Genomic DNA, 24,924 nt, shown 5'->3' on the forward strand with positions numbered 1-24,924 from the left:
GTATAACAAGAACTGCCACGCGAATGCTACACGCGGCTGCACACGAAGGTAACTCGGCTACTCGTACGAGTCTTCCGTGAAGATATGGGTCGCTCGGGAAGTTTCCGAAAACCATTGCAATTTTTAAGGAATTTGGTCGACACCAAAAATCGTATTGAGAAGTTTCTCGCTGGAAAACCTGAGAAGGAGGACGAAATGCCACCCACGTGACTCGGTAAATGTATGTCTTCTACTATTGAGGTTATGTTAGGTTGGCAACTAAGTGATTGCGGATTTTGTCATTACCACCTAATGACAAAAGCCGCAATCACTTAGTTGCCAAGCCAATACATCGCAATATTACGCGCGCTATGCGAAACGTTTGGAAATCGCATTCGGTCTGTACGATTGACGACGATGGACGACGCGCGCGGACAATGGCCGCGGACGCTCGATTAGTTGAACGTACGGTGAAAGACGATCTGTTTTGCTCTGTGTGTGTTATCTGCGCAGTTTCTCTGCCACTCGTGTTACACGACTCGTGGCATTTTTACGAACGCCGTCGAAATGTAGAAACCGCAAACGCCACAAACGAGTCAGGTAGTTTCTAAGAATTGACGGAAGGCAATGATTACGAAAGAAGGGAGGAAAAATGCTGGCTAAAAGGTGAATCCCATTCGGCTTATCCACACAGAGAGACCAATGGACTGCAGCATTTTCGACTAAGCGTTTCGCGGTTAGAGCTGTGGTAGCCTTTTGGCTAGCAATATCGCGAAATTAACGTATAACCGGTAATTGGACGGAATATCCCTTTAACGATTTCACGATCGCGTTCTACCTTGTCCGGCTGTTAAGCCTCCTCGTTTGAAATTTAAGGAGGAGAAGTTAAGGAGGGCTGCCACCGTGGTTGCTTGTGCCGCTGCCGAGGCATTTAAGGACGAAGCACGAGAACCACGAAAAAGGGGGTGGGAGTGATCCGTCTGTTTCTCTCTTTGTCTCTCTCGCCCAGTTTCTCTCTCTTGCTCGCTCTCGGTCGTTTCTGTTCGTTGCACGGAATCAAAGGGCCGCTCGTTGCACCTGTTCTCTCCCTCGTAGTTGTACGAGCCACGTTGGTTGGTGTTGCGAGAGAAAAGGAACGAGCTGTCCGTGTTGTGCTCGTTCCGTCGTTTCTTCTTTCTTTTCTGTATCTCCCTTTCCACTCTTTTCCCCTTTTTCTTCGGACCTTGGCCATACTGTTGATTCAAGGCTCTGTCGGTCGTGTCGGTCCGGTGGCCGCACTCTCCATTCCTGCTATTGGGGCGAGCATCGAATTATCGTTAAACGTCGCTTCTTCCTTCTCGCCGACAGCAGATGAAACAAGAGGAGGAGGGCCGCTGCGTGCTGGTTTTGTCGCATGTGGCAGAAGCAGCCCGTTTTATTCTCCGGGGAACCGTCGCCTAATTATTTTCCGGTACGTGCAATTTCGAAGGCGCTCGTTAAGTCGAGCTACAGCTACGGGCGGATCGTCCGTTTCCCGAGATTCCCGCGAACGCAATCGTCACGCTGATATACACCGCTCGTCCGCACTTGGACCGCGCGGCTACGGAACCTGAATACGCGATGCTAACCGCAAGCAAGTACTGTTACTTCTAACCGAGCTCGGTGGCAACGATTAGACCGAAGATTGTATCCGCGTACGGGGGAATTGAAAATTACGGAATTACGAGGTCGCAAAATCTACGGAGTTCGTACAACGCGGGAAAATATGTGAAGTATGCGAAGCATATATTGGGTTGGCAACTAAGTGATTGCGGATCTCGTCATTAGGTGGTTATGAGAAGATCCGCAATCACTTAGTTGCCAACCCAATATGACTCAAAATTGAGGTTATGGACATAAACATTTCCATCTTTTTTTTGTATTTAATTAAAAAATTTCCTAAGAGGGAAATAAAGTCTAAATATCGACATTATCTTCAAGTTCTTGAATGTTGTGAAAGACGATGATTTCGAACTTCTGCTTGCCAATGTACGTACAATCGTAGGTTGTCAGTGTCCACGTGTGATCACAGACAGCTGAACGATCGTGCAATTGGTTTACTCGTTTGCGGTTTGGTATTACGAATTGCTGGCTTACAAACCTGACATTCGCTCTTTCGTTTGAGACACGCTGACGTTGAACGAATAGCGGTACGTACGAGAAGTAAAACATACGCCAAATGTAGAAATACGAAGCGTATTTCCGCAGCTCTCTGCCTCCCATCTTTGCCTATCTGTGGCAATAATTAACGTGATTAGCGGAACTTTAAAAATCGGAAGATTACTAAAATTACTTTCGATCGTCACGTTGAAAATAATCGAAATTTCATGAATAATTATTAAGATATTTTCAAATTGACATTGAGGATCCACGAGGCATTCGAAAACTGAAGGCGACTGTAATATCTCACCACAAAACTAAGGTAGCAGAAAACGAACTAGAGCACCGTACGCTGCCCCAGATACCGTGCAACTTTTATTGGAAACATCTTCTCATACAACTGACGACTAACTTACGAGCTATTTTAAATGGCGGCGTTAGAAGACTCAAGCTGAACAAACAGAAAATTTGGTAGACATACGTCGTCTTAATATACGAACGAAGCTAAGGCAGTTTTCTATAATACCTTCTACGGTATTCTGTAAACAGATAGTACTTTCTCGATTCTCGTAAAAATACGCCAATGAGAAACGATGGCAGATCGGAGACGAGTGGCGCGATCGAACGGCTGACGATTCGTGGCACCGTCTCCGCTGCGCTGTGATCGCAATCGCCGCAACGCGACGATCTGTCGATGGAGCGCGCCACGTGGTCGATCTGCGATCGGCAAACAAACGGACAGAGCGTGCGTGGTTGTGTCGGTGGCGGCGACCCGACGCGTCGGCTGAATGAGACGGGGTGGACAAAGGCGAAACACGCGGCCATTCAAAGGTGCCCCGGAGGGACAGAGAGCAAAGCAGATTCTTACACGGTACGATCACGGTAGCCGGAAGGGCGCGGATAGACCGGGAACGCGATCTTGCCCCCGTGTGGCAGACAGGGACGGAGAAATAATTATAGAGACGCCCCGCCGATAAATCAAGATGCGCGTTTCCTCTCCCCTTCCTTCCTCTTCTTCCTTCTTTACCCTCGGCTGAATCACAGGCGCTCGGTACATTCTCCTCGCCTCTTTTCCCTTCCAAGCTTCTTCTCTCTTTCTCCTCCGCCTCTCAGCCTCCGTCTCCGTCCTTCTGCCCGCTTGCCTCCGTTAAGACGCATGTTTCGTGCTACGCAGAGCGTACAGAGAGAAAAAGAGAGAAAGAGAATAGTGTCTTTATTACGCTGGATGGTCCGCGCTGCATTCTACAGGCTGATTCATTTCGCTCGCGAAGCGCGTGCGCGTTGAGGCTGCGCGCTCGTTCACGTGGGCGGCACCAGGCACAGAGAGGAGGGGAGGTCGAGAAACTCGTTGTAAGTGATTCCGTTCGTAAGGAAACGTTCGGCTATGAAACTCGCGCGCCTATGTCTGTAAGATGGAGTCCGCGGCGCGGGTACAGGCTACCTCAAATCTACGGATCCTCCGCCTCTCGCAGCGCGCGTTTTCCGGCGTTTCGATCGCTGCACCGGCAAATGTTTGTCGTTTCGGTCGCGTCCCTCTTATGGCGCTTAGCGCGATGCGGTAGCTTGCAGATAATTACGGACATCTACTTTTCGTCTTGTCGACTCGATTCCGCCATCGCTTCTTTCTTATCTTCTTTTCTGCGCGGCTCTCCACGGTGTCGCCTCGTCATAGGGTGAATTCCGCGAGACGGTTTTAACCAGTTGACTGGGGAATTTAGTTTGAGAAAGCTGTGGACGAGTGCGTAAATGAAAACAAGCGACGACGTCTGTACGCGTAGGAAATGCGCAGGGAGAATGCTCGTGTTGTGAATTTTACGACGAAATTAAAGCGAAATGACGGTGGCTTACAGTTTTATTCGAAGAAATGAACAGTCGATCGTTGGAAAAGTTGGCGTTATAGGAAATCTGAGAGTTGCAACGAAATAATCAAATTCGTACGGAAGAAGAAGTAAAAAAAGATAGAAGAGATTTAGTTGGTGTTTTCAGCGTGACATTTTTCGAAACGGCGAAGTGGATTTGCTGGTATAAAATTAGGCAAATGTTCTCCGATGAGACGCGTAGGTTTTGTGGTCGACCAACTTTCAAAGTTTGCGTTTGTGGAATTGCATATTTCTCAGTAATTTGTTCGACACACTTGACTAAAAAATTGAACCATATTATATTTATTATACTATATTTTCATGAAAATGATGTAATATAAAATATTCATCCAATTTGTAAGGTGACAAGGTTACATAGACATATCCAATATAACGGGGAAAGTAATAAACTTAGTTTGTAAAAAAGAACACATTATATGGAGAATAAGCGATATACCAAAGAAAATAATCAAATTTTTCTTCATAAAATATGTAGCAGTTTTACTGACAGTCTAAAGTAAAAACATATTACTAAATAACATTCTTATTATTTCTTACTAAAATTTGGATCTTTTATAGTAAATGGTAATTTACTATAAAATATAATTTAATTGGAAATAAAGTTTTAGGTCGACGTATATACGCGTCGAATGCAGTTAACTGGTCAAATTTGCAATGATTCTTCACGCTCCTAATTCTTCTTTAATATTCTCTTCAATAACTACCTACTATTTTGCGTGTTCTACTTAAAACGTATTCTAAAGACAGCAAGTTGATGGGATGCAATTTAAACAATTTTTTTTATCAATTACTGTTCAATATTATTATTAACATCATTATTGTTGAATACATTATAATCATCATTGTCCACCTAAGTAGAACAAATATCGCGCAATATAATTCACATTGAAACCGACAGCTTAAAGATGTCTAGCGAATGAAATCAATGTGGAGTGACTGGACAAAGAAGTTGGAACAGTTGACACCAATTTCTAATTATTACTTCATTATTTACGAACGTAAATTCCTCTTAAATTCCGTACTTCCAACGTTCCCATCGTCACGTAGGACGTTATACGCTAGTCAATAACGTTGTGTATTTTTTGCGCTCACAGCTAAAAGAAGAGGTTGCCTAGAGGAAGCATTCGATTACCACAGCGCGTATCAAATATCATTTCGTCCTCGCAATAAGCGTACAGATCGGCCGTGTGCACAGAAACGACCTGTAGCGCGCGTTGACGCCTTCAAAGTACTCGATACCCCGTCGATAAAGTGATTTGAGTAAATGATCCCCTGTGTACGTCGTCCGGTATCAATAACCGCTACAACACGGTTTGTTACGACCGTACGCGTGCCACAGTGCAACAATAAAAATGATCTGTACTACGTTTCCTCGAGTGCTGTCATTGTAAGTTGAAACTGGCCGATAGCTCGCTCGGTAAGAAGGTCGCTGCTATTGTTGTCCGTGAACAAATACGTAGCGGTTTTCGACATTCCACGCTGTTCGTAGCGCACCGGTAGGGAAGAAAAGAGAAAGAGGCAGGAGGAAAAGGTCGAACGTGCGCAATCAGGTTCCCTTCTTCTTCGCGCTACCTTCATTACCGTGTTGGTCTGCCCAGAGTTTACGCTCAGGGAGTATCTGTCCCTGTTACCCAGGTCGGTAACGATGACCCTTTATTCCACCAAAGCTAAATCGACTGCTTTCCACGACCGTCTACGATCGTGTCCCTTCCCCCTGCCCCTCTTAGAACGGTATTACATAACGTCTCCTAACGACTTTCATTAACTCGCGTCACGATACGCGTGCATTATACAAACAGTCTATAGATTGGAGGGTAGATAAATACGGGCAATTATTTCTGATTAATTATCCGGCGTTCGTTAGCCGGCGATAATTCAAACGACCGCACACGCCCGGAAACACATTTTTTGATGGAGATTTTATTACGGGTGAAAAAGAATTCCTTGTTGAGCGGAGTATACAGTGGAGGATTGTCGCGCTATATTATATTTATTATATATTATATTGTACTTTATTTTATTACATTTGTATTGTATATTATATGTTATATGTTAAGTAAACGAAGATTAGAATTTTCTAATTCATTTCAACTAAAATTACAACCCGGTAAAGCGTAAAATAAAAATTTTTGCAATTTCCACTAATACATTCTACACTTAACCTAACAAAACAGTTAATCGCGTGAATACCAAAGATGCAAAGAATCAGAATAGAGTTGGACAGTAATCGATTATTTTTTAATCGACTTTTGTAATCGATTATTTAATATAGTCGCGGTAATAGTAATCGTCAATCAATTTATACGATCGTTAATAAATAAATTATAGTCACGAATAACTTGTATAACGGAGGATCATTAATCAGTCATTTTTAAATCACTCAACGATTCATTTATATTTTATAAGCACCTGAAACGTGTATTTGTACATTTTGAAAATTGTACAATACGGCTGACCGCGCATGTTTATAAAGTTTTTTACATAATTCTGATTGGCTGGTACTGTACGATTCGGTGGAACTGAAATATTCATGGTGTTGTTATTACGGGAAACCTACGGGTAATCAGAAACGTGATGATTAATGGGATGATCGTTGATTAGTAAATTAGTCATGACCATTGATTGCAACAACTTTTGATTCCGTCTTTGCTCATTAATCATTATTAAATAATCAGCAATCTAATCAGCAATAATCAGTGGATAAATTTTCATTCGCATTATAATTATATATAATTATATTTGTCAAATATATTTATATTAATCAATTTCTCAATTCTTGTTAATATATTATATAATTAATATAATATAAATCAATTTCATCAATTAATCATTCATTAATATAATATCAATCAATTTTTATAAATAATATGATATTAATCAATTTCTCAATTTTCGTTAATATATTATATGATTAATATATTAAACAAAATTGAGAAATTGATTGAATTAATATAATTGTAATTAATATATTAATTATATAATATATTAACAAAAATTGAGAAATTGATTAATATATATTATATATTAGAAATTGACTGAATTAGTATATTAGTATATTACAATTTTCTTTAATATATTAATTATACAATATATTAACAAAAATCGAGAAATTGATCAATCAGATAACATATGAATTAAATAAAGTCACATGAACAAAAGGAATGTACAATTTGAAATTAAATTCTGACATCGGTGAACTTCACTTAACATCAGTTAATCGAATTACGTTCCGCCCAACTCTGGTTGCCAGAGTGTTCGAGAGAAAAAAGATCTAACAGATTCCAATCCACGCTGTAAATTCGAGACATTCGAAATTCCATAGGAATAGGAAGGGAAGCCACGCGGCCGCGCGTCGTTTCTTCACGCTGTCCTCATTATTGCTCGTCCTTCGAGCTTTACGATCGCGGGATATTCGTCCCTGTCCCTCAGATTGGTCACGATGAGGCCTCTGCTATCCTCGTTCGTCTCCGCTTCGTACACCCCTGAATATCGACTCGAAAGACCGCCCGTCGTCTCCCCAGCCAGTTGGCTTCTCGTTCACTCGCATTTCGTACGTGATGATGTAATCTGGAACACATCGAATCGTCCCAAAGCAGGTTGTTAAAAAATGGCCATTTTTGGACTTTCTTGCGAAGCAAGAATTTTTGCAGCAAATTTAAGAGCGTTTCTCTCACAGGAGAACAAAAATGACTAACCTCTATTCGACGCGCGACGATTAAGTCGTAGAAAAATTAGAAATAGTAAGGATGAAAAACTGGCAACAGTGGAGGTGAATGTTACTCGTGCGTTACACACGTAATCTTCGTGTTCTTCGGATACTGTTCTTTCTGATCCTATCGATATTTATAAACACGGACAGTGTCGCCGTTTGCTTCTTGCCATGAAAGTTATCTTATTTCCACGGTGTCGGCATTTCCAATGGTTTCATAAATAAGGATAAGACTATCGCATTTTAAGAATCGTTTTATCAGCGTAACACGTGTTGAAAATGTTGATCGCGTTGCCGCGTATACGTAGCTATACTCGTTCGATTGAATTATTAGCAATACGAGTAGAAAGAGAAGCCGGATACCTCGGAATTTATAATTAACTGGATTTTTAAACCTATTTCTCTCAGAGACGAGGCCTCGAACGAAAAAATGTTATTCTTCTTTTCCACTTGTTTCTTCATTTAGAATCACCACCCAAACGCTTGTACCATGCTGTCGGAGACATTTTGTATATGAACACTAATAAAATCGAGATCTGTTACTGGTGGATATTACGTTCGGATGGTACAGTACTCGGATATTTACACGTTACAATATTTTATTATTTCCTGATATTATTAATATATTTAATGATATGATTATTATATGAATATTATACTAGGTTACAGTACTAATATTATAAAATATGTGTTATTAAATATTGTAAAATATGTATAAAGTATTTGAAACAGAAAAAATTCACGTTTGAGTGGTATTCAACATTCTGATATTTTCATATTACACTATTTCATTATTTTCCGATATTACTAATATATTTAATGATATATAATATTTTAGACTAGATTATATAAATAGACTATGTAACAGTACTAATATTATAAAATATTGACTTCATAATATTACATTATTATTTCATTCTTATAATTAATATTACATTATTAAATATATATTATATTTTTTATAAATATTTGAAACAGAAAAAATTCATTACAAGGCAATATTATGTTCGAATGGTATTCAACATTCTGATATTTACACATTACACTATTTCATTATTTTCTGATGTTACTAATATATTTAATGATATATATTATTTTAGAATATAATATTTGAGAATAGATTATATAAATGGACTATGTAACAGTATTAATATTATAAAATATTTACTTCATAATATTACATTATCATTTTATTCTTATAATTAATATTATATTATTAAATATATATTATATTTTTTATAAATATTTGAAGCAGGAAAAATTAGTCATTGGGAAATATTACGTACAAATTGTACGGATGGTACAACATTCTGATATTTACATAGAACACTATTTTATTATTTCTTCATATTGCTACATTAATATACATTTACTGGTCTATTAAATAAATTGACTATATTATACATATACACAATACTAATATTACATTATATTACCATAGACTGGTACGTTTACCATGATATTATATGGACAATATTTACCGATATTTACTGTCTCTGACATATCATTCGATTAGAGGGGAGGGGGCTATTGTTTTACTATATCGAATTAATATCACGAATTTCCGTAATTTTAAATTAAATTTTCTCCGAGCTACGGTTTCAAACATCCAACGTTAGTTGCGTCTCGTATGGACGATCCTGTAACGGCGTTGCATGATCGTGGTTGGTTGAGAACCGTCTTGATAGCGGGCAACACGGGTGGTCTCCGGAGGCCGCGCCGTGGCGGAACGAGCAAATACGCCGTCGGCATTTTTGACGGTGAAATCCGACTAGGTGGGGTCCCGACGTACCCCGTGTCAGACGTCATTCTCGTGCCCTTCCCGCGTTGCTTTCCGATGAATACGCGTATCCTTGGTTCGCGCGAGACACGGAACCCGGGACACCCACCTCTTAGTCCGGTCGTCTGAATGGTTTTGTGGCTCGGCCTGTCAGTTTCGAGTCTTGAGTCATCCGGTATATTAGGAGCCTTGGAATGCACGAATTTGACGGTCTTTTTATTTTTTATTTTGGAAAACGTTCATTGATAGTTTAAAGGAATGTAGGATTTTCGATGCTCGATGTTGCGTTCGCTGTTGGAATGTTTCGGAACGAAATATCCGATGCGGGTCGTATTTCGTTTCGTGTAATTTTGTACGGCGTGTTTAGTAATACAATATGGAATGATACGATAATGCTTTCGTTGCGAACAAAATTATCTTTCAGATTTGTTCTTTTTAACCATTTATATGTAGTTGTATTATTCGTTATGTTGTATGTAAATAAATGAATACATATTATTTTAAATAAAAATATAAAAAATAAATATAAACTTAAATAACATGTAAAATGAATACATGTTCATATTACCTATACATTTATGTATATTATCATATTTACATATATTCATATGTACTCATATCAAAATATAAATATTTATTCATCATAAAATGAATACATAATAATATGTAAAACGTTATTACATTATTTTTGCATTTATATGTATATCCATATAAAACTATAAATATGTAATCATCATTAAATGAATACATAATAACATGTAAAATGAGTACACAACAATACCTAAAATGAATACATATTATTATATATTATTTGTGTATTTATATATATTATTATTATTACATGCATTCATATGTATTCACTTTACATACATATTATTATATATTTATTTATTTCTCAGTTAAAAATTGTTGCACGTTATATTATAAAAGAAGCAAAGATGGAAATAAAATCTTTCATGGTATAATCAAATTGAATTTACAAATAAGCGTTTCCTTATTTGTTTGACTTTTCTCAGTCTTCAATGTCGAAATATTGTGGCTTCTTTGGAAGCAGAGAAAATATGTTTCCATTAGCAGTAATTATCGATATGAAAATCTTTGCCGATTCGAAGGGAACACGGACATAAAGGAGTTGAGGAAACTGATTTCGTAATGGATTTAGAGGGGGCGTGTTTTGTTTTATGGAACCGGTTTTAATGAAACCGATTTGCTTTTCGTTAATGAGCAATTTGTTCGCCTCTGCTGGAGAAATCAACTAAAATGATTGTATAAGAAACATGAGACTCAGCAGGTGGATAGTAAATAACCATACCATGTCGTTTCGTTTAATGAATCTTATAGTTTATTTATTTGTTATTTTAGGAACTTATTAAAAATCTAATGTATACATTGTAGCCTTGTCAGTGTAACAAATGTATAACATAATGCTATTGGATTTAATTAACGTTGCAATTAATCTATATACATGTACAACATACAGAAAAGTTAGAGGAGAAAAATTTATAAATCTGGTAGCAGTAACGCCATTTAATGTAACGTCAATAGTAACACTTTATTTTGGATTGCAGCTTTTGTTTCAATCTTTTCCCCAATTTGCTGCCTGAGGTACTAATTCATTTCTTGAAAGAAAGTTTCATTATTGACATTTGTATATGATAATATACAATTAATAATAATATAATAATTAATAACAGAATGTATAATTATTTAGGAATATACATATAGAATTTAACACAATTACAAATGAAGTTTGTTAGATTTAGTTCTATTTGCTTTATATGTATAGTTTTATTATATTAACTGGCGCTATTGTTTTCAGATTTATAAAATCTTTTATATATTTTTATTTATAGTTTATTATTATTATTATTTATATATATATAGCTTTGTGTATATATATATACAAAAATGATATAACTATACCTAGCAAAGCTAACCTAACCTAACAAACTTCGTTTATGATATATGCGTTAAATTTTATACGTACACTTATACAGCTGCATTTTATTTCTGTAACATAGAAAATACAAGTAACAATTTTAAATGGATAAACAATGCGGTATAATTCCAAAGCAGTTTCTACACTTTGACCAGTGAGAAGCTACGAATATCTATAAATATCGTTTAATAATAAAATAGTGTAAATTACGTTTTAAATATGTGCAATTTACAAGCAAACGATCTGTCCAATTGCAAATCACAGAATAATTAGCATGAAACGTTCCGTGTTACGATTAATACGTTTAAACGATACGGACGATGAACGTGTAATGACTCGTTCCGACAAGATCGATGGGGTTGTCGTGTACGTGACAGCGAGGGCGACGGTTGCGACCCATAACAGAGCTATTTCCATGTCTTCTTCGGCGAACGCTTTCATTGGTACCCTGCCAGAAATTTTTCCCGGTAGGTATATATCCGTAAAGCTATAGAAACGTGTGTTACGACACCGGGCCAGCTCTCGATGTTTCTCTTCGAGGAATCGTCCCGAGCATAAACATTACCAGGCCGTCGAAAGCTTAAAGTGGCACGAGTCGCGAATAAAGCAACCGGCCAATCCCCCTGATGGTCTGCCTCGTGACTCTGGCCAACCGCGGTTCCAGCCAACTGAAAAGGGTCCAGGTAGTGAGTTCGCCCTTTGAAGAAAGACAACTGCGTTCCAAACCTGTATTTTAGACGCGGCGTTCTTTGACGAATTACCAGAAATTACCAGAAACTATCGTACCAACTAAATACACCCGAGGAAACACCGGAATAGGTTGTATATTTTCTTTTCTTTTCTCTTCCTTTGGTCTTCATTTTTTCTCTCCTCTTTTTTTTTTTGTTCTAGAGTATGAGGAATAACGTAGAAATGCGTTGGTAAGAATAAGAATTTTTTAAACGTACGATACTTGGCTGTTTAGTCTGTGACACTTAACTTCTTTTTCTGTTTTGCCGTTGGATGGTCAAACAGAAATATTGGGTTGGCAACTAAGTGATTGCGGATTTTGTCAATACCACCTAATGATAAAATCCGCAATCACTTAGTTGCCAACCCAATAACAATGGATAACACAATGACGAAAGAGAAGCAAACAGAGATTCATTTCATTTATTAAGCAGTAGCTACGTACATGAACATCATTTTGTATATTTTATGCGCGTTTTTATATTACGTGCATTCTGTAAATGTTTCTTCCGTAGCTGTCGATATATGTATATGTATATATATGTGTTATATATTAATCACTGTGTTTTATGAAGAATGATAGCTTAGTTGCATGATAGTTTAGCATACATTTAAAATGAAAAATAACATAAGAATATACAGATGGTATAAGTATAAGAAATAAATATAAATATTATAATAATAATACAAATATAAATTAATAATAAATATAAGATACGAAAAAACATAAAAATAAAATATCTACCTAAGTGGTAAATAAATCGCGCAGTTAAAATATCGTAAGGATCGTTGGAAGAAACCGCCGAGATTATTTTACTCTGCTCTTTCATTTGTCAACGATTTGATAAATAAAATTTTATCAATTGGCCCGGCTTTCAAAAGCTTCTTCTTGCACATGTATCTCGTTAGACAATTTTCTCTGATTGAGATTCACGTGACGCGTATTTTATTTTTTGATGGTAGAAGGCGGAAGGTTGCAAAAGGAGTTGACCTACACCTCGGAAGCACTGGGCGAAGCAGCCGCCTCGACGCATCAGCTGGTGATTCAAACACCGAGGCATCCCGGGGCGAATATCTTGCACCCTGCCGCACTCAAGGAACACTTAGAAATCCTGAAGGCGGCCACGCAGGTCACCGTACACCTGTTCGACACGTAAGTTCATTTTTTATTTTATTCTCTTTTCTTTCTCTTACTCTTTTCTCTTATTCGCTCCACCGTTTCGCCAGACACGTGGAAATGTGTACGAAGTTGGCGGAGAAGGGCCATGAATTTTCATTTGAATCTGCATAGGGCGGACTGTTGAATTCGTATATCGAATGAAATTTTCTTATAATATGTAAGACGAGTGATCTCGAATTTTACTGAATAATAAGGTACGAATTAATGACATACTCTTAAAGATAGGAATTTTTCGTATATATATATTGTATACTATATTATTATTATTATTATTATTATTATTATTTTTATTTAGTCCGTGCCTCTCGGCTTTGGACGGACTTTCAGCTTTCTTTACAGCTCTTTATTGCACTAATCGCCTTCTTATCTCTAATCTAACACTAATGCTTATAATCTATTTACACTTATGTCTACGATATTGTATACTATATATAATACTAATAATAAGTACCTTAATATTATAGTAATATTGTATTGTAATATTGTAAAATGTAAAACGTATATATATATATATAGTACATTTTACAATATTGTAAATACTGTATTGTAATATTGTAAAATATAAAATGTATATATAGTATATTTTACAATATTGTAAATACTGTATTGTAATATTGTAAAATGTAAAAGGTATATATATATACTACATTTTACAATATTGTAAATATTGTATTGTAATATTGTAAAATGTAAAATGTATATATATAGTATATTTTACAATATCGTAAACATTGTATTGTAATATTGTAAAATATAAAATGTATATATAGTATATTTTACAATCTTGTAGATACTGTATTATAATATTGTAAAATGTATATTTATATAGTACATTTTACAATATATATTTATATATTATTTATAATAAAATGTATATTTATATAGTACATTTTACAATATATAGTATATATGGTATATTTTACAGTATTGTAAACATTGTATTGTAATATTGTAAAATGTAAGACGTATATATATAGTACATTTGACAATATTGTAAATACTGTATTGTAATATTGTAAAATGTATATATATAGTATATCTTACAATATTATAAATATTGTATTGTAACATTGTAAAATGTAAAAGGTATATATATATACTACATTTTACAATATTGTAAATATTGTATTGTAATATTGTAAAATGTAAAATGTATATACATTTTACAATATTGTAAATACTCTATTGTAATATTGTAAAATATAAAATGTATATATAGTATATTTTACAATATTGTAAATACTGTATTGTAATATTGTAAAATGTAAAATGTATATATATAGTATATTTTACAATATCGTAAACATTGTATTGTAATATTGTAAAATATAAAATGTATATATAGTATATTTTACAATCTTGTAGATACTGTATTATAATATTGTAAAATGTATATTTATATAGTACATTTTACAATATATAGTATATATGGTATATTTTACAGTATTGTAAACATTGTATTGTAATATTGTAAAATATAAAATGTATATATAGTATATTTTACAATATTGTAAATACTGTATTGTAATATTGTAAAATGTAAAATGTATATATATAGTACATTTTACAGTATTGTAAATATGATATTTCATTTGTTTCAATCTTCAGAATTTCTTCCCATTCCAAACTATCCTGCAGGGAGCAAGCAGAAATTAACTCTCCATCAAGTTATTAAAACTCTATAATTTCATGGTTATAGAACGAGTTTCTGGTTAAGAGTACAGCACGGTTGTAGCACGTTGATCGTGTAATTAATAATATACGGTGCGTAACGATGGTTTACATCATTCTCTGAGAAAAAAAGGAAATAAGAGAAAACGAATGAATATATAAAAATCGAAATCGATTTGCTTGGAAATAAAACGTGAATATGTAAATAACCGCACGATTTGCCTATTTTCCAAAGACTTCGTAGACACCCTGTGAGTGGCGAGGAGACGGCGAAGAACAACGATTGCCATCGTTTCGATGTTGTTCGCAAGAGTCGATTATTCCTCGCCGCTGTTATCGGCGAGACGGTGGTTAAAGGGATGCAAAACTTGTTGTATTCATGAATGCATGCTTTCTGTGTCGTTTGCAGCGAGTGGAGGCTGAAAGACATGTGTTACGCGCTGAACATACCCAACTTCGACATGCACTACATCGACCAGGTAATTTAGAGCTACCACTTTATCTAGATGTAAGTAGATACGCGATGTCACGTTCGTGTTCGTTGGCTGTTCAACTGTTCAGGTATTCGTCGCGTGAACCACTCTATCGCGTTATCGTGCGTGCATTGTGACTCTTTCGATTTCTCATTAGGAAATTCTGAAACTAGCGATGGCTACGATAGCTACGAGACGAAGAGTAAAAAGCTCGAGGAGCGGACAGGCATTTTTGCTTTTCTCATTTATTCATTTAGATTTTTTCTTTGTGCTAGATGCAAGGAAACGTTGTTTAAAATATTACAAATGTTACAAATATTACAAATATGTAATATTGCAATATTTTTTTTTTTTGGGGATTTTTTCCATCCTTTATAAATTTATCACGGGGCGAGAGGATTCGAACTCGCGACGCGTCGCCCTCTTTGAGTTACAGGCCTCAACGAGCGTAGCTGGCTGCCCCGCTATATTGCAATATTATAACGATATTATATTATTACACATTACAATACTATGACAAACACAGTAGTACAATCATGTTCAATCATTAACTGAATAATTTCGTGCCAATTATATGACTTCGGTCCATTATAAAATCTCTTGCTGTTTTTTGGATTTTTTCTTTGCATTAGATGCAAGGAAACGTTGTTTAAAATATTACAAATATATTAAAAGTATTACAAATATGTAATATTGCAATATTATGACGATATTTATTATTACACAGTACAATACTATGACAAACACAATAGTACAGTCATGTTCAATCATTAACTGAATCATTTGTTGCCAATTATATGACTTCGACCCATCGTAAAATCACTTGCTGTTTTATGTGATTCCTTACAATGAATTTACGATTCAAGTGAGCTACTTATTGCCAGGCAAACTTAAATATTTATTCGCGATTGTATATTATGAAATACAATTAGCATTTATCTCGAATATCGAAATGATAATCGCGCGGGAAAAGAAAATCTCAACTGCAATTTTATTGAATTTCGGTTACGTTATAGGAGGACGGGGAGACGACCAAATATTTTGACAAAAAGAAAATGATACCTTACATTTACTACAATTTAAGAGTTTGACTTGATTAAAAATGTTGTTTGACGAAAAGAAAATACCACTTGTTACATTAAATTTACTTCGATACAAGATATTAAAAATGAAATTGTATGTGCATTTGCTCAGAATTGCCATCCTAATAGCGGTAAGGCATGGTTAGATTAGATATGGTTAGGTTAGGTTAAGTTATATGAGATTAGGTTAGGTTAGATTAGGTTAGATTCAATGGGTGGCTCAAAAGATCTAACCTAACTTAACTTTTGACCCACGATCGTTCCACTCCTCGGACAAAGTGTATGTTACTCAAGACCCTCTACAATATATCTCAAGGTCAAAATCATTAGAGTCAAGGGTGTTGAAATTACGTAATGTCAAAGGTACATCATAATAACTAAACTGCGGACTTTTATGCATTTTTGCGAAATTTAAAAGTACAAAAGTGTACACAATATATATGCGGCTTAGAAAAATACACAAAATATTCGAAGTATAGTATCTGTTATGATATTTAACCCTCGTTCGTCCCTCATTTTTGTAATTGAACGTGTCCTTCGTGCGTCAGATTCACACAATGGCGAAACATCGATGAAATGAAGAGATAAATAATTCATGTTGCTCTTCATGTCGTTCGCGTACAATTCATCGCGCATCAAAGTCAACAAGTTTCAGGAAAATTGTTCTATAAGTGACCAAACGATACAATCTTTTGCCAGAAAAATGTGCAAAATTGACACAAGGGACCGGCGGGAGTCGGACGATGAAACAAATCTTCGTTTAAGCTTCGTTTCCTCAGTTATGTTCATAAGAACCTTAATTTGCATAAATATCCGCAGTCTAATCGCCTGAGTAAGCCTTTTAGCCTGAGTAAGCAAGTATACAGTCGCTTATGGACTATGGACAAAAGCATATTAATAATACTTAGAATCTGTGTAAAATCATGGTAAAACAAATTCTCACGGTAATCTGTGTAAAATCATGGCAAAATCCTACTGATGATTCTCGTAGTCGTCATCGATAATCCTTAGAAATAGCTTGTCAGTTTAAACACACAACAAAAGAAAGAGAACAAAATCCCCGTAGATTCCATTTCTAAAAATATGAAATATTTGAATAGTTGAATGTATTATATATTGTATTTTATATATATTATATATTACTATATGTTATATTATATATTATATTACTGTATGCCATATTATATAAATATGTAAATAATAAATATAATTATTTATATATTTAGAATAATTATAAATTATAAATATATTTATATATAATTATTTATTATTAAATTTAAGTATAATTTAAATACAAATATATAGTATAATATATAATTGAATATATAATATAATAGAATATAAAGTATAATTTGAATACAAATATATAGTATAATATATAATTGAATATATAATATAATAGAATATAAAGTATAATTTAAATATAAATATATAGTATAATATATAATTGAATATATAATATAATAGAATATAAAGTATAATTTGAATATAAATATATAGTATAATATATAATTGAATATATAATATAATAGAATATAAAGTATAATTTGAATATAAATATATAGTATAATATATAATTGAATATATAATATAATAGAGTATAAAGTATAATTTAAATATAAATAGATAGTATAATATATAATTGAATATATAATATAATAGAATATAAAGTATAATTTAAATATAAATAGATAGTATAATATATAATTGAATATATAATATAATAGAATATAAAGTATAATTTAAATATAAATAGATAGTATAATATATAATTGAATATATGATATAATAGAATATAAAGTATAATTTAAATATAAATACATAGTATAATATATAATTGAATATATGATATAATAGAATATAAAGTATAATTTGAATATAAATGTATAGTATAATATATAATTGAATATATAATATAATAGAATATAAAGTATAATTTAAATATAAATATATAGTATAAAATATAATTGAATATATAATATAATAGAATATAAAGTATAATTTAAATATAAATATATAGCATAATATATAATTTGATATATAATATAATAGAATATAATATAATATATAATTTCATATAATTTAATTTAATATAATATAATATATAACTTACATATAAATTTAAATATAATAATTTATATTATATTTATAATTCTACAGATACATAGAATATATATATATGTGTTCATACGTGTTCACGAAAATACGTTTTCCTTGTAATCTAGCAACGACACGAACGAAGGCGACGCGTAACGTAAACGGATCGAAAGATTCTCACAGTTTGGTTTAATAGGAAAAGAATAAGGGAAAATCGTGGCCATCGCTACGCGTAGCACGTATCCGCGGTGGATCTGTTCGTTTGTGTCCTGAAGTCCAGTCACCATGTCGCAGCGTCGTTCCCGAACGACTCACGTACAGTCGTAAACGTCGAAAATTGAATACGACGCTTGAAAAGCCGAACAAACGTCGCGCCGGTTTGCACGTACAAAGTCGCACGCTCGTTTCCGCGCGCTCACGCGTGCTACATCGTTTCTTGCGCGCCGCTAACGAGCGGACGCGTTAGACGCGTTTCGAGCGGCTGGGAAAAGGGAAAAGCACGAAATTGCCTCAGCGTGAGAGACGCCGCGACGTCGAACGCACCGCTTCCGCGATGTTACCAGCACCAGTTTCACCGCACCGCACTCTGCTCTCCATTTAATGCTCTGATTTTCTTTTTTCCATCGTCAGTCGAAGAACGACCGATTTTCATTCCGGCTTCGTTCCTCTCATCTTGGCAACTTCCAGCAATTCGGCGAGTTCGTTCGCGAGGAAATTGAGGACAAGTTTTGTTAATATGCATTTTGTTGGCTTTTCTTCTTCTTTTTTTTGTAGGATTAACTATGCCGCGTTGCCTTGATCCTTTCAAGTCCAATGTCATTCTTAACGCGTTTCTGAAATTCGAGAAAAGTACGAAAGAATGTTGGTCGATACGCGTAATTCTCCTTTCTTCTCTTCTGTGTGTGTTGAAGTATTTCTTCGCATCAGATAATAGAACAATAGAAATGCGGATTAAGGTTGATCGGTAGTTTCTTTAAATATTTATGGATGCCATGTATTTCTGGCTGCCAAGTCAGATAATTCTTTCAACACAAGTAGCCACACAGGGTGTGGTTATTCTCCCTGCACTTCCAAAAATTCAATATTTTGAATGCCACGAATGCCTCGATATGAGAAAGTATCTCTTCTTTTACCATTTTCGTTTGCTCTTTCCATTTGGATAAAATCGTCGTTATTAGACTGCAGATTTTCATGCAGTTAAACTGTGTCCAAATATTCCACTTATAGGAATTGCAAGAAATACGTGATATGATGGTTTTATGCGATTAGATCGTGTCCAAATGTTTAAGAAAATTCGCTACGTGTATGTAGACTTTTGTAACCGACTGTAGTTCGGAAGAAACTCCGAGGATCGGCCAACATCCGCGCGATTCATTATGTTTCAATCTCGAAGTTTCTGTTGAATGATAGATGTTCCGGTATGCAGGAATTGCCTGAAGTAACAACCGACTAAATCACACGGCGGTCTTCTGTATCTCAGACAAACAGGAATATTATTATCCCAGCGCTTATGTACAGGATGTTTCACTTTTAACGCGACCGCATCCTCTTATCCCTGTTCACTGGATCTCATCGATTTACAGTCGCAGACAAGATTGCTGTTTACACGAATAACCTAATTGAAACTATATATATATATCAGTTTGTGTATAAAATATATTTATAGAGCTATGCATTCGTGTAATTCGTAAAGTTCTAGGAGATTTAACTGCGCGAAGTTTTTATTTCATGGTTCGAATTAATCGAGGTTTGTACCCTGTACGTATGCAACCGAGACGAATACCTTTGTCTGCCTGGTTGCCGTGTTGCAGGCACTTTTCTTCGCCAAAATTGCTTTCCTAATTTTAGGTATAGATTTCGGATTTGAAGAATAGTTTTTGACAATATTCGAATGACAAATTATTTGGGCTATTGGTGCTTTTATATTTGACATAAAAATGTTTGATACTGGAATTTTAAACCAACAGAAGTTGACGCGTAAACCGAGATTATGTAAATCTTGGGACGGGATTTTGAGTTGCCTTTGTTCTGTCACTTTATAAGTCAATTACAATGGTTTGAAAAGATGGTTGGACAGAAATGAAAAACGCGAAAATGCACGACGTAAATGAGTCATTGTCAAGGACACGGACATATACAGTTACGCACAGCATCCGCTGCAATTAACACGAAAGACTGGTGATAAGTAGACAGCGGATGTTTGTGTATTTTTCGGAAATTTAAGATTCCAAAAATCTACAGAGTGCGTGTAACATGCAAAAGTGTATACAATATTTAAAATACAGCACTTACTATTATGTTCGATGGACGAGACAAATTTCTATTTAGATAACGTTTCTTTAATTGTGTTCACAAAAATATAGAACTGTGTTTAAATTTATCATACTTAATGTATCTTAACTAAACACGTTCGAATTCTGTTTTCTTGAAAATAAATCCTTAAACGGAAAAATTATTTATTTTACATCTTTTACTTACTTTTCGCTTCTACGATAACATCTTATCGATCGTTTTTCGTACCAGTCGGTAATTAACCATGCGGTAATTAGTATACTTGATAAACGTTTGAACTCGATTTTCTCGGAAACTAAACCTTAAATGACATTTTATTGCACACTTTGTTCTCATTTTTTCCAAAGGAATCATCTCGTGCTCGCTTGTCATGTTATTCGCTCGCACCCTGTATATGTATGTATAGAAATATATCGAATGTATGTTTACAACGAGTATCTTGTAACTTCTATATAGACCTTCAAATTGGTTTCAAATTTCACCGTGTCGCGTTACAGTGTCAACAAACCGCGAAACATTTCCTATAGTATGTGCTCGTACGTGTACGAGTCGAAGAGCTGCCACGAATTCGACGTAGATCTTTCGTAGCAAAATTTCACCTTATTTCATTTTCGTTCAAACTAAAAATTTCTTCTCTCACACAAAGTACCTTCGATCACGCAGCAAACGTCTGTTAAATCGCCGCTGAAACCTACGATTCGTCGTCTGAAGGTGCAGTTGAAGTGAAAGCCTGTGTAATCGCGTTAGTTGGAAAAATGAAACAGTCGATGGGCAAAAAACGAGCTTAACGCGTTCTCGATTAAATTCGTGGTCGCGTTACTCGACCAGACCACCGCGACGACGGTGTAACAAATGTCCGCTAGGTTCCTCGAATCCTATCCAAATTCATATTATTCGTAAATCAAGGGGCCCGAAAAAACGAAACGCTTGGCTGGAGAGACCGCCCTATTCGAGTTTCCGAGAACACACAGGTGGCCTCCCATAATGCCTTCCTACCAAGAAAAACCTTATGGCGATCGTTAGTGTCCACTATCGAAGAAAAGGAGAAATAATCGTAAATCGGTGCCGGGAATGTAGCATTCGTCATCGAATAATCCATTAAATACATCAGAGCATGACAATTTCTTTCGTCTAACGCTGCTAGGGAAAATTCTTCCGCGCTGATGACTGATCGTTAGACCATCGATTTTTTTCCCTTTCTCGGACATTCCATGGGTTCGAAAGTGCGCGTAATATGCAAAAGTATGCGAGATATCGGAAGCGTCGTATTTCTTACGATATTTCCTAGGGAGAATCAAATTTCTCTTTGGATTTCAGTTTTTTAATTATGTCCTACAATATAATTATATATAATTGTATAACTATATATAATATAATTATATCAAATTATATTTTAAGACATGAATTTACATAAATATCTGCCATGATTACTACATAGCTACGATGTTGAACCACCATCACTGTGATGATGTGATCGATTACTCGAACTCGCCGAATCGATAATTTCCGCGATACATCGCCCAGTCCTCGCTTTGTCTTCTCTCAGTCTTTCAATCTATCTCGTATCTGTCATTGATCTGTTCGACTAATGATTCGAATTCCTGAACAAGCATCGGCATACGCGATTGTATGTAAAGAAATTGAAAAGATATTACGTGATTTGTTCGTAGTTCGATATAAATAGATTTCACGCGAGTTTTTCTCGTTAGATAGAAATACCGTGGACCAGTTTCTAACGAATTTTTAATTGCAGATCTTCGATAGAATTATACCATGCGCCATCATTACGCCCCTCGACTGTTTCTGGGAAGGTAGCAAGCTCTTAGGACCAGACTCTCCTGTGTATATACCGTAAGTATCATACATATAATGTGCGTATAAATATATAAGTTTATAAGTAAGTAAAATTGAATGAAAAAAGTAAGCAAAATATAATTAAATTAAGTGAATGTGAAATAAAACAAATGTATATAAGTAAATAGGAAACAATAAACGAAACAAAATATTGTCATTAAGTGGACAAAATTCGCAATCACTTAGTTGCCAACCTAACCTAACCTCAATAGTAGAAGAGATATATGCATACATTTATATATAACGTATAATATTTTTTCATATATGTATATTATATAAAATTTATACATGTGCAGTGTCAACGTCGTCACGTAGACTTCGAAATGTTTCATCTCATCTCATCAATATCTCAGTCTAATCGTTAGACCGCGGATTTCTATGCAAACTCACTTGTCCATGGATATAACAGAAAGTACGAAAACTGGTATAGAAAATTCGTCCACCTATGAAATATCAGATAAGCCATTATACTCTTGATATTTGATACATTATTATACATATTTATATATTATACTATTTTATATACTATTTTACTATACTATACTATTTATTTTTAATTTATTATTTTATTTTATATACTATTATACTATACTATTATATATTATATTATTTTCTATAAATTGTTCGCACTGTACGTAATAATATTGGTTTGGCAACTAAATGATTACGGATTTTGTCATGACCACATAATGGCAATATATATAATAATGTATAATGATATATATAATATAATAATATAAATGTTTCTCATAAATGCATGGAATTCCGTAGTCCATTAATCATTATCGGTATATCTCTACAAAGAAAGATAAATAGATAAATATATATGTATATATGTATATAATTATATATGTATATATTATATATTATATTATGTATTATATTATATATGTATATATATAGAGAGAGAAGTGGTTCATTTCGCCTTTGAATTATTTTTTCCACGGTAGCGGCACGCAGATGCACAAGCCAGTACACTGGACGAATCTCAATCCATTGTGGATGCTGGACGAGATGAAGAAACTGCAGTTCATGTTTCCCTTCAAAACTCTGGAGGACTACATGAAGAGGGCCGGGATAACTAACGGCTACCAAAGCAAGCCCTGCCTCGACCCAGCGGATCCTGAGTGTCCGGAAACCGCGCCCAACAAAAAATCCCAGCAGGTAAGCAAGCAAGCAAGCAAGCAAGCAACCAGGCAACCGAGCAAGCAACCCAACAAACGCACCTTGTCTCCGAGATTGTAGTACCAGCGGAGCCGTGTGTCGACCGATTAAGGTGAAAGTCTTGGCGTGTAATTGTTGATACACGGGTAGTCCCGGCGCGTTTCGTGGCGTCGTCTTTTGATACCGACAAATTCGGATTAAATTGCGCAAAAAGGATGCTCGTAACAGTCGCTGTAAATTAGCTTGGTAAAAAGAAAAAAAAAAGGAAAAAAGGAAAAAAGGAAGGAGGGTACCTTGGAATGCACGAGTTTTCTTGCGTTCTTTCCTCCTTTTTATTTTTTTATCTTTCTTTCTTTTTTTTCGTTTTGTTTATTTCGTTTACTTGCTCGCACCGCGTCGTATTCCTTTCCTTTTACTTTTCCTTTCTTTTCTTTTTCTTTTTTCTTGCGTACGATTATCACGTTCTTCTCGCGTAGGTCAGCCGTAAACTGCGACGATTAGCAGAAGTAAAATCACTGGCAACAGTAGTAGAATGGTTTTTGATGACTCTGATGAGGCGAAATAGGGGTGAAAACATGGCTTGGCGAGATAGGCTTTTTTTCTTCGATTAGATGCTCGTCTCAGGAACAGACTTTTTTAACTTGATTTTAGGGAGAATTTTTATTATCTTTGATACACTTGTGACATGATAACATCTTATATATTAGGTGTTCTTCTTGGTATATGAACAGAGTATCGGTTTAAATGGTATTTCTGCGCATCGTTTAAATATAATTATTTGTCTTTTCCCAGTTTTAACATTAACATTACCAAATGGCCGGTTTCGATGTTTAATGTAAAATTGTACATTTACTGTTATTTCTTTTATTCGTCTAATTTCATGTAAGTTCTCATGTTATCCGATTAATCAATTTCTCAATTTTTATTAATATATGATATTATTGTTTGTCGCGCATTGATAAAGCAAAGCTGCATTT

At 34.9% G+C, this 24,924-nt stretch overlaps 1 protein-coding gene across 6 annotated transcripts in view; it reads left to right on the plus strand.

Annotated features, from left to right (window-relative positions):
- The window catches only part of LOC122576904 (protein patched), a 91,816-nt gene that overhangs the window by 43,936 nt on the left and 22,956 nt on the right, over positions 1 to 24,924 (plus strand). For 5 of the 6 annotated variants that reach the window (XM_043747799.1, XM_043747803.1, XM_043747800.1 and 2 more), the window contains 4 exons: positions 13,098 to 13,287; positions 15,395 to 15,464; positions 22,683 to 22,780; positions 23,734 to 23,947. In XM_043747799.1, the coding sequence (XP_043603734.1) occupies positions 13,098 to 13,287; positions 15,395 to 15,464; positions 22,683 to 22,780; positions 23,734 to 23,947 (572 nt within the window). Of the gene's footprint in view, positions 1 to 13,097; positions 13,288 to 15,394; positions 15,465 to 21,464; positions 21,641 to 22,682; positions 22,781 to 23,733; positions 23,948 to 24,924 lie in introns of those variants that run through there. The other variant, XM_043747805.1, reaches the window with a different exon arrangement.

Source organism: Bombus pyrosoma, linkage group LG17 (assembly GCF_014825855.1).
Source record: "Bombus pyrosoma isolate SC7728 linkage group LG17, ASM1482585v1, whole genome shotgun sequence".
Classification (NCBI taxonomy): domain Eukaryota; kingdom Metazoa; phylum Arthropoda; class Insecta; order Hymenoptera; family Apidae; genus Bombus; species Bombus pyrosoma.